This window comes from Phalaenopsis equestris, unplaced genomic scaffold, assembly GCF_001263595.1.
Source record: "Phalaenopsis equestris unplaced genomic scaffold, ASM126359v1 Scaffold000038, whole genome shotgun sequence".
Classification (NCBI taxonomy): Eukaryota; Viridiplantae; Streptophyta; class Magnoliopsida; order Asparagales; family Orchidaceae; genus Phalaenopsis; species Phalaenopsis equestris.
In genome coordinates, this window is record NW_018164480.1 from 654,947 (window position 1) to 667,240 (window position 12,294).

The following is a 12,294-nucleotide window of genomic DNA, read 5'->3' on the forward strand; positions in this document are numbered from 1 at the left end:
AGGAATCTTCTATTGGCGGCATAGCCATTTTTTTCAAATATGAATCATCCAACTTTGCAACTCAAAGCTCTTGTCTTCACACCAGAAGACCGACTGAAACTATACACAACTTCAGTTTCTCAAGAGTAATACCCTTAGTCAACATATTAACAGAGTTTACATAATCTTGCACCTCCAAGTTATTTCCTAGGTTACTCTTGTCTCTGCTTACAATTCTCAGTGCATGGGTAATATTTGGCCTCTGCTGAAAGTCTTTTTCAACATGTCTAGTCCTGTACCTCTTACCGCCATCAAGCTCAGTCTTCACCTGGTACACTCACTTGTTGTGTAATGTCTTCTTCCCTGGTGGAAGTTCCGTCAGCTCTTACTTGCTCTAATTTTCATCTTGCAAGATTTTTTCATAGTTTTGTGGTTCCCCACCATTTGTCTGTGGAGCAATGGGAATGTGTGTCTCGGATCCACTCTCTTTTTTCACTTCCATCATAAAAAAAAATTATAAACTGATAGCAATAGTACATCATGTACTTCTTCAGATACCACATTTGTGTTATCATTCTCCATCTTCTTAGGATTTTTGCAATTCCTCTTTATGTGGCCAGCCTAGTCAGAATTCCAGCAGGTTGTTTGCTAACAAAACTTTGATTTTGATCTCCTCTATTTGAGTTCATGTTCTGTGATCTCCCTCTGAAATCAACATTCAGTGCCGAACTCGAACATGAGATCTCGTCAGAATCTTTCCTGCGCACCTCCTCAGTCAAAATCAAAGCACGAATATCATTATATTTTAGTTTAAATTTACTTGCAGAACTACTAAATGTTATACTCATAGCTTCCCAATTATTTGGCAACAATGTCAACAATATCAGCGCGCGTATCTCATCATTAAAATCAATTTCAACAGACGACAATTGATTTGTGATAGCATTGAAATCATTCAGGTGTTGAGCAACAGAAACATCTTCTGCCATCTTCAAATTAAATAACTTCTTTATTAGATACACATTGTTATTCGTCGATGACTTTTACTACATATCTGATAAGACTGTCATGAGATCTGCAGTCGTCCCCTGAGATCTGCAGTCGTCCTCTCTTTGACGACGTTGTGTGTAATGTACCTCGATAGGGTCAATCGAATAACCCAGAACTTGTCGATCTAACAAATTTCATTCAAACTCATCCGTCATTTCAGGTATTTTCCTCAATAATGGAAGATAAAGTTTCTTTATAGTCCTCTATCTGTATCCTCCAGTAACCAAAATTTGTGCAATCAAATTTCTTGATCCCTGAAACCTTCAATTCATCTGCAGTCATCGTCTTTCTCGGATTCGAAATACGGCTCTGATACCAGTTATATATAATCTTTGATGAAGAAGCAAAAATATAGAACAAGAAAATTCACACAAAAAAAACAGTAACACGGTGGAACGCACAAATTTATGTGGTTCGAGAAATTCCCTATATTTACGGAGTTACAGAGGATTTTACTACTTGAGGAGTTTACACAAGTCGATCGTCTCGACTTACATGAAAGATCTCTCACTTCCTTGCTCTCACTTCTTCTCTCTCTCACTTCCTTGCTCTCTCTTCTTCTCTCTACACACAAAGAAGATAAACTTACAAGAAAAATAAATTCAATTTCTCTTCTGCCACGAGCCACTAAGAAGAAGCCAAGGGAGAATAATCTTTTGCTTCTTCCTTCTTGAACCACTCCTTGCACTTCTCTTCCTCTATCCCGAGAAAGCCCGTACAAGAACACAAAAAGGTTGTGCTATCACTTTTTCCTCTTCTGCAAAGCACGCCAAAGCCCTCTCGAATCTCTCGCCTGTAGCAATTGATCGCAAAAGATGGTTCAGAGGAGGGTCTTGTTCGTAACTTAAAGAAGCAGAGGGCGTCGTTTCGCGAATCATACGCGGGATCAATCCACGAAACTGTAAGGTTGTAGTCGCGGCCTTTCGTGATCGGGAACAGGGAGGCAAGAGTGGGATCAGGGAGGCGGGATTGGGATCCAGGTAACAAAATACATTTTTACACACATCAGTAGGTCTCATAAATACGAAAAAATTGAAGTATATGTGTTAGATATGTAAAATAGGGTTGTGAATTTAGCTTGAAGATTGTTAATCTCTCAAAAATTGATTCGAAGTTTGGTTCAGATTGAGATAGGATGGAAATAAACGAACTAAGTTACGGGCAAAAAAATTTTAGATCAATTTTTTTTTTGAAGCTTACCCCCACTAAGCTCAAAATCATATTTTTAACAATCCTAAAATTGTTAGGATTGTGTATTTTGTGAATTTAGCTCGTAGATCGTTATCACTCGAAAATTGATTTAAATGCAAGCCAAATTTTTGGATTTGACATTACTTCAACAAATATGCATCATTTGACATAAATCCCGAGGTATGATATGGATCTCAAGACAATCTTTGAGCAAAAAACATTCAAACTTCAATTAAGAAATCATCTATAACTCTGATTTCAGTAAATTTATAGACAAGCTGGTCAGCTCGATGAGACGGACCCGATGATATATAAATGAATCTAATCAAATCAAATCAAGCTCAGAGTAAACCATTAAATTAATTTTAGAAGCTTTCAAAGCATATTTGGGAAGCCAAATGTATGTCAACTCTGATAAATTTATGATCGAATCGAGAGTCTCCACAAATTTAACTTGCTTGAAGTTAAATATTTTCATTCACCACCTTTAAAATAAGCTGCCCAAACATGCCCCAAATTTAATTTGCTTAAAATTAAATATTTTTCACTAGCCACCTTTATTTTTTATGAGCTCAAATTAAAAAAAAAAAACTATATAAAGTCAAATCAAGCTTTTTTATTTACATAGATATATATAATATAATCCAATATTTAAAATTAATTTCTTCTTCTACTAATATAAAAAATAATAATAATAAAACTGCTCGTAAGTTGCGCTGGCCTTGCAGAAAGTTATGGTTGATATTGGCCGTCGTGAAGCTAAAGATGGCTTGTCAGGCTGTCTGTCCCATGACCGCTCTGAATTTTAAAGCTCGCTACTGACAAGTAACAAAAGTTTAAGGAATCATTTGAAATAACTTTTGAATGGCTTTAATCTCAAAATCTATACAATATGAGTTTTTTTTCTGTAGGAGAATTATGTTAGCTTCCATTAAAAAATTTGATGGCTAATTTAACATTTTGATATACTCTAATATTAAACGACCCTATATAAACAATCAATGACTATTCTGATACTTAACTCTTTAAACATTATCTGTAAATTTAAAAATCACATATAATATAATTTAAACTTGCACATCACCCAAACATTTAAATTTCTATTTTACCAATTTACCTTAAATTTTATTTTATTTGACACACAATTATACTGGATTTTGCGGCTGTGCGGCTTGTGTAGGTTGCGCTTGCATCAGGCGAAGGGAAATACGTCGACATAGTAAGAAAAGCACAGAAGGGAATGAAAGTTCGGAATGTGTTGTGTGTTGATGCAGATGGCCTGCAGCTTGAGCCTGATAACCTGCACCTTACCACCGGAGCTCAAGTAACACTTGGTCAAATGTTGGCTGATGCTTATTTAAATCACACGGCAGTTTCTTCTCGCTTTGTTCGTGATCTATAGTTTTTGTCAATGAATAAGAAGAAGAGGACATTTAATGTTGTAAAATTCACAATTTATTTTGTAATTTTGTGTGTTTTATTGGCTTGTTTTGAATTTGTGCTTGGCTGGAATTACCCTGTGGAAAAAAAAAAAGGCGGAATTAAAAATCATGCATAACACTCAAAATTTTAACATCAAATAAAAATAACATTATTATTATTTAAAAATGAAAAAAAATATAATATATATGTGTGTGTGCGCGTGCGCCATAAGTTTTTGTCCGTTGGTGGCTACGTCACTGTAAGTCCCCTCAGATCAAAGATTTGATCCTACCGTGGTGCGGAGGCTCTGAAATTTTAGACACATAGCACGGGCTCTCATCATGGGGCCAAAAAAACGCATGAGAAATCGATATTTGGGCTTCTGTTAAATATCAATTTTGTTTTCAATATATACAAATATGTATGTATATATGTATGTATGTATAGATAAATGATAACAAAGTGTTATAAATGTCGATTTTTTTGTTTTAGGTGTTTACATAACTAAGAATTGTGTGGTATGTATATAAATGTGGGGCATTTACATAGTATCTTAATTAAATTCTTATGAATTTCCATATCTGATACGTAAACTTTTTTTTTACATTCATACCACCTTAACCTTTCATATCACATAAAAATATCATTGTTTTAACTTCTGAAAATTAAAATACAGCTTGTTATGTCATGATTCAGTAACTTATATGTCAAAGAATGAAAGTTTAGCTATTAGATACGTAAATACATACAGTGAAGGCATCATTGCCAATGCAAAAGATGCTAATTGACGAAAATTATCAACATCAATGTCACATATAGAGTAATTTGCATGTGCTACCCCCCATCTGTTTTAATTATGCTGCGGAGTAACGCTTCATTATTGATGTCTCACTATGCCTTTCCCTCAAATGTTAATTGAGACTCTTAGCTTATGGATTCTCTTTCCAAATATTTATTTTGTTACACATTCTTATATGTAATAATAATTTTCAGGTTTAATGTGAGATTGTAGAGCTTGTGAAAGCAGTGATTCATTTTCAATTTTTCACATATGATGAATATTGTGGTGATTCAATCTCTGCTCGAGAATTTGGTTTTCACATTTGACTTACCCAACAATCTATTGTGATAATGGGAAACTCGTGATGTGCAATGAGGAGCACACATGTTAGAGGTTTAAGAGACAAAATAGAAGTGTTAGGTATGATTCATATACCATAAATTGGACAGATGCTGGAGCGGAGCGGAGCCCACGAGCAGAGTGGAGCGGAGCGGAGCCCACGAGCAGAGTGGAGCGGAATGATCTGTCCAATCGGGGGAGTTTCATTATGTGGGTTGGGGGTGCGGGAGCAACACCCAGCAGTTTGCTACAGGGGTAATTTAAGTAATTACATATTGTACTGTAGGGTTATACGTATGTCATATTTGTAATCCTAGGTGAGTCTCTGGGTCTCTGAATTCTGTAATCCTTTTTTGAATATTGAAAGGAATCGTCGTTCTGCTCCCGAGGACGTAGGCATCTTTGTCGAACCTCGTTAAATATCCGTGTGTTCTTCTGGATTTGTGTTGATTCTTGTTTTTCTGCTCCCTAATTTCTCAACAAGTGGTAACAGAGCGAGGTTCGAGGGCATGGAAGAAAATTTGGGTGGCGCAAGAATAAAGAAGATTTTGGTAGAGGAGATTGGCGACTAGTGAAGGATTTTGGCAAGGTTCGCGACAGTTCGAATTTCAGCGCAGAGGAAGTTCGAAGACGAAGAGGGCTTCGGACGGTTCAACAGGAAGACGAGGGCTTTTCCGCGAAGGCTTCAAGTGCAACACCAGGCGTGCGCAGACAATAGGAGTTTGGCGAAGCTTCGGAGGAGTCGGCGCAAAAAGTCGTCGGCGAGATCGACAGAGGCGCAAGAAGGCGTCGGCAAGATCGACAGAGGAATCGCAGCTTCGGCTTCGGCGGTTCGGACGATTCCCCTTTTGGCGGTGAAAACGTCTAACACGGTGACTATGGGTGCTTAAAATGCAAATATTTAAGTTTGGATGTGAGATAGGCAATACTAATAGTTTTATGTGTTATGTATGTAAATCTCCCTTTATATAATTGTTTGTTTACTTCTTTTTATAATATCAAGGCTAATTTTTTTCGTGTCATAAAAAATTTTATCAAACATGAAACTCGATGCATTTTTGATAAAAACGTTTCAAATTCAAGATCACACGTGCCCCGGATTTCAGCAATTTTATAGTTAAACTAATATTCTCTATAAGACAAACCCAATGATCTCAAAACTTGTTCAATCCAAGTTCAATGAAGCCCAAATCAAGTCATTGAAGTACAATAAAAGATTTTGGATTATTAATTGAATGGTCAAATGAACTTCAAATTTAACATATTTATAATTAAATCAAGCATTTCGACAAGAGAGAATCCAACGATAAAAAATCGTTAAATAGTTATCTTTGATCAAAGGATATCAATATGGACCGTCCGATCAGAGTGTTATAAAATTTACTTGCAAAAAAAACAAAATGCTCCTTATTAAAAGGCTATAAATAGGCCCTCTCTCTTCACTTGAGAGAGGAGGAGAAGAGGAGAAGTTAAATTCTAGAGCTTATGCTGGAGAGAAGCCCAATGAATAACCACCAACCTCCGTAGCTATCAACCACCGTTGACCACTGCCCATCGACCACTATCGACTACCACTAGTTGCCGCCGACAAACACTGTTTGCATCTATTGTAATCAAAACATGTTTGTTACATCCATATTTATATTTTTGTGTTGTAAAAGACGTTTGTAATTTTCGTTGTAAAAGTGTAATCTCATTTCTGCCTATTATTAGAAAATAGTGTACTATTGTACTTACAAACACATAGTGTATTACTTTAACTAGACTAGACTCTGTTGTTTTTTCCCTTCCAAGATTTTCCACAAAAAAAATCTCAATTTTTCATTTTACTTTTTTTTTTGTATGTATATGTGTTGAATCTTCATAAAATATTAAGTTATTAAATTATCAATCTACAACTATAAATTTTCTAGCACCTAACAAATTTTATAAAAAAACTCACCTAATCATCTCAATTTTTAATTTGTTTATTAATTTATGAAATACTCATTGAATTAACATACTAAAAGCTAAATAAAATTATTAAAAAAACAAAAAGCTCAATATGATCATACAAGCCAAACAAAAAAAATTATAGTAGAGCTTGATGCGTGTTTAAAAATTTACAGCAGTAGAGTAGCAGATAATTGTATGAACGTGGTGCGAACATTCAACACACACTAAAAAAAAGGAAAGCAATTAATAATTACACTGAAAGTTTTTACATGGAAAACTCGAAAAGGAAAAAACCACGGGATATGACCCTACTTAAGAGTTTCACTATAAAAAGATAATTACACTTGCAACCACTTGTCCTACAGACGAGAAATAGTTACTAAATTTTCCAAATTACAACATTGACATGCTGATGAATTTGTTGCTATGAATGTGTTGTGACAGATAATGATTGACGTCGTCCTGTCGGTGGTGATTGACGGTAATCGACTGCGGTCGGTGATGGTCAGAGGCGTTGGTGGTGATTGACTACGATCGATGGTGGTCGACGGAGGTCAACGGCGGTCGATGACGATAAATAGTGGTAGATAGCGATTGGCGAAAGCCAACGACGGTTTACGGTGGTCAACGGAGGTTAATAGTGGCCGACGGCGGTTTATTATGTTGGTGTTGGACTTCAGCTCCTTCTCAAAGCTTTAAACTCTTTGTCATATCTCAAACTCTCATTCCCCTCATGAGAGGGGTGTGGTTCTATCTATAGTGTTTTGGGTGCAATTAATGCAAAGAATATGATCCACTTTGATCGAACGGTCCGGAGAGCTTCCTTCGATCAGATAGTGTTAATGGACATTTAAGTGCCTTAAAAATGTCTAACGCTAGATTCGACTTGTTGAGACACTCGATTTGATTATGCGCTCGTTGGATTCGACTTGTCGAGACGCTCGATTTGACTATAGATAGCCATATTTGACATTAGTTTGACCTTCTAAATATGTCCTGAAAACTTTCAAGAGTGATTTAATAACTTCATATGTGCTCGATTTGATCTAGATTGAACTAATTTTTATATCTTTGGGTCCTTATTATTGAGCCGGTCAGTTTTACTATAATTTTGCTAAATTGAAGCCTTGTATCACTTTTATAAAAATTTGAATATCTTTTATTTAAAAAAATAGTCTCGAGATCCGTACTAAATTATGAAAATTTATTGGAGCCTTATCAGGGCGAATCTAAATCCATCTAACCAATCTAAATCCGTCTAAACCAATCTAAATCCAAGCACCGACGTAGTCGGCTCAAGTCGGGCTCATCACACAGTACAGCCCTGGCAACCAATAAAATAATGTGAATGTAAAGGCTGGCAAAATTGACTTCCTGTATCTTCCTCTTGTCTTCTGTATCCCGAAGCTTAATTCCTTCCCTTTCATCTATTCATCATAATTAAATTTCATTCTTTTCAAGCAACTAGCATACATACATCACGCACCGCAATCCCGGAAGCAAAGACAAAAAACCAGTAAATCTATTCCCAAATTCCTCAATCGTCCCATTCTCTCTAACCTCGACGACATGCTTCCACTTCCCACACTCCTCCTCCTCCTCCTCCTCTCCACCTCCACCACAGCCCATAAAAATTCCATCTTTCTCCTCGCCGGCCAGAGCAACATGTCCGGTCGCGGCGGCGTCATCGAAAACCGTTGGGACAACTTCATCCCCCCGGAATGCCGGCCAACCCCCGACATCCTCCGCCTCAGCTCCCATCTCCAGTGGGAGCAAGCCGTCGAGCCCATCCACGCCGACATCGACGTCTATGCAACGTGCGGCGTCGGCCCCGGAATGCCATTCGCCCACGCCCTGTTGGCCGCCGAAGGTACGGCGGCGCCAGTTCGCCTCGTGCCGTGCGCCGTCGGAGCGACGCCGATCCGCGAATGGGAACGCGGGACGACGTTGTATGCTAACTTGGTGCGGCGTGCGCAGTTTGCGGCGGCGGGAGGAGGGAGAGTGGCGGCGGTGCTGTGGTATCAGGGGGAGACTGATACGATTTCTATGGCGGATGCGGAAGTTTATGGGGGAAGGATGGAGGCTCTGGTTTCGGATCTGAGGGAGGATTTGGGTGATCCGGATTTGCTGTTTATTCAGGTATGTGATTTTTTAGCCGTCCGATTGCAGGCAGAAGAGACTAGAGAATTTTTGCAGATGAAATAAAATTGGGGTGGTTAGCACATAATATGTGTGTATTTACAGATCTAATACCTAAATTTTGTTGTTTAGATTTATAATATCTTTGAGGCTTGAGTTGAGCAATATGAAATGGAGCATTTTTTGGATGCATACCACACAATTTTTATGATTTCATGTATCTAACACCTAAGCATTCATTTTTCTCTGCATTCCACTGAAAAATAAGGGAATTTACATACACAGCAACCAATTCTTATGCATTTACATATCTGACACCCAAACTCTCGTTTTTTTTCAAATCAAACACTCAACTTACCCTTTTCACCCCTGTCCAACAGTAAAGTCCACATTTTTATCCATAGGTAGGGTGCTCATTTGTAAAAATGAGAGTTTGGGTGTGAGATAAGTAAATGCATGAGAATTGGATGTTAGGTATGTAAATTTTCGTTAAAAATATCATCTTTATTACCTTTTAAAAAGTGCAATATATGGTTTCATGCTTATGTTTAGGATACCAAGATGTTATTAGTGTAAATACCAAACTTTTGATGTTAGATATGTAAATGCATAAGAATTGTATGGAATGAGTGTAAATTTCTCTAAAACTTATACATGAAAATATACATTTTACTTCTAAAAAATAGTAATAATGAAATATTTGATGTGATAAAAAATTGATTGTTATTTATGAAATAAGATAAGTATGTACATAAAATACATACAATTTTCTGATATATCACATCAGTTTTAGGAAATCTACATACATAGCACACAATTCTTTATGTATAGACGTATCTCCCGCTTAAATTTTTATATTTCAATGTATATAAAACACTTGGTGCGTCTTAATCATATACATGAACATGTGTGTTTCACTTTTACAAAATAGCAATAGTGATATGTTTTTATATGATATTCAAAATATGAGTTGAATTATGTGTGTAAATGTAAATGTTTAGGTTCAATATATGTAAATACGTAAGAATTGTGTGCTATGTATATAAACGCCGCCCCCAAAAAATTTAAAATCTCATAATTAATATTACACTAAGGATTGTTATCGCCAATAGAGGCTATGTTTGCCACCCACCTTTGCTACCAAGACTAAACATCTTCTATTCTCCATAACTTTTGAAGTCTTCTATAACTAGCTTCTTCTTAGTTAATTTCCTGTTACATAAAGAGAACAACTGAGCAGGCCATGAATCATCCGTTCATGATGCCTTCCACACCTTAATTCTCTTATTTTCATAATGAAAACTATTTCATCTAATGTGGTTTCAAAAATGTATCATCATTTCTAATAATAGTGCATAAGAATTGATTGGTATTTTTGTAAATCTTCCTTTTTTTTTTTCTGAATGAGAGTATGTGCAGGTGGCGCTTGCAACAGGACAAGGGAAATATATAGATATGGTGAGAAAAGCACAAAAGGGGATCAGACTTCACAATGTCTTATGTGTTGATGCAAAAGGCTTGCCAATTGGACCTGATTATGTGCACCTCACAACCCAAGCTCAAGTAAGGCTTGGTCAGATGTTGGCTGATGCTTATTTGAGTCATACAGCATTTTCTCTCACTTAGTTAAGAGTATATAACTGTTTTGTTGAGTTTGTTTGAAACACCATCAAACAAAATATTAATATATGACTCTTTTTATGTCTGTTTGCCCAACACATTTACTTGAATTGACATATACATATTTTTTTCCAGAAGATTGATGTATTGCTTTGCTTATTTTAAGGAAGATTTACATACGTATCATTCAATTCTTGTATATTTATATATCTAACACATAAAGTTTGATTTTTACAGATACGACGTCTTATATATACATAAAAGGTGTATTTCATGTTTTGAAAGTTCAAATAATGACATTTTTGATGTGTTATGAAAGGTCTCAGTGTTATAAATATAAGAAGCAATGTTTAGATGTTGGATATATAAATACATAAGAATTGGGCCTTATGTATGTAAACAACCCCATTAAATAAAATATCATGCATGTATCCACTAATGTTCTTCATTCTGGTAAGAAACGTACCGTATATGCATCATGTATATGAATCTTTCTCTAATGTATTGAGATTTTTGTATAAAACTATGTATTTTGATCTTTTTATGAAAACAAATTGTGATTTTAGCCGCATCTTAATTTTTATTCTTAAAATTCAGCTACAACCTCATCATCTTAATTGTAGCTATGTCTTTTGAGCGAGAAATTATTATGTGCGGCAGCTGACGTCCGGATGGACCGCCGTGCGAGCTACTGCGATGTGACCGCATCCAGACCGTTGTTCGAACGTGTGTTTTACTGTTAAGTAATTAGTTTACTAATTGAAACTTTCAAAATCGATTTATGATTTTTCCAACATATCAAAAAGGGTGTAAATAACATTAAGAGTAATTAAGGCCCAGTAATCTTTTTTATAATTTTCCAATTTTTTTGCAAATTTTTCATTCAAATGTATAATTTTTTTTCTGGAATATATACAATTAAAACCATTTATTTGTGGAAAACCATTTATTTGAGGATATAAAGAAGTAGAAATAAGAATTTCAAAATAGCTATAAAATTACCCAAAATTAGAAAAGAAAATTTGTTACTATAAATTAATTGAGTTCACTTAAATTCCAACGAGATTTTTGGTTCTATTTTACAAATTTTATGCTTCCAAGGGGATCGGTACGGGCAAATGAAAAGGAAAAACCCCATAGATAATATCACTAGCATAGATGTAATGACAAATTGATGTAATGACAAATTGATAACAAACGATTTTCAGATAACAAACGATTTTCCTAACTTCACTTATACCCCTATATCTCCGGAATCACATAAATAATATCACTATTCTAGTTTAAAAAAAAAAAATTAAATACATTTTATCAAACTTATATACGTTGACATACTTAGATACGTTGACATACATGTAAAAGTTAAAATTTAGATGATAGACATATAAATATATATGAATGGAATGGTATGTATGTAAATCTTCCTTCAAAAAAAAAAATGGAAGATTTACATACACACTGCTCAATTCTTATGGATTTATGTTGAGAAAAATTAGGGTGAAGAAAAACTAGAACTACACAAATCCAGAAGAACGCAGAGATTTAACGAGGTTCGGCAAAGATGCCTACGTCCTCGGGAGCAGAGCGGCGAGTTTCCTTCTAATATTCAGAAAAGATATTACAGAATAGAGGAATCCCTCCTGAGATTACTAACATGTCTATTTATAACCCCAGAAATAAACCCTAGACACAATATGCAATTACAACATTACCCCTTGTACCATACCGAGGGGCTTTGCCCCGGCACCTCAACCCACGTAACTTCTTAATTTTGACAGATTCTTCTGCTCCGCTCCGCTTCAGTCCAACGTCTGCTCCGCTCCGCTTCGATCCAACGT

General features: G+C 35.8%; 2 protein-coding genes across 2 annotated transcripts in view; both read left to right on the plus strand.

The window, feature by feature from the left end:
- Nucleotides 1–3,645, plus strand: part of LOC110019019 (probable carbohydrate esterase At4g34215) — a 5,430-nt gene extending 1,785 nt beyond the window's left edge. The window contains exon 2 of the mRNA XM_020716536.1: nt 3,401–3,645. Within this exon, the coding sequence (XP_020572195.1) occupies nt 3,401–3,622 (222 nt within the window). The 3' untranslated portion in view covers nt 3,623–3,645. The remainder of the gene's footprint in view (nt 1–3,400) is intronic.
- A 4,419-nt stretch (nt 3,646–8,064) lies between these two features.
- Nucleotides 8,065–12,294, plus strand: part of LOC110018996 (probable carbohydrate esterase At4g34215) — a 10,003-nt gene continuing 5,773 nt past the window's right edge. The window contains exons 1-2 of the mRNA XM_020716512.1: nt 8,065–8,836; nt 10,256–10,461. Coding sequence (XP_020572171.1) covers nt 8,267–8,836; nt 10,256–10,461 — 776 coding nt within the window. The 5' untranslated portion in view covers nt 8,065–8,266. The remainder of the gene's footprint in view (nt 8,837–10,255; nt 10,462–12,294) is intronic.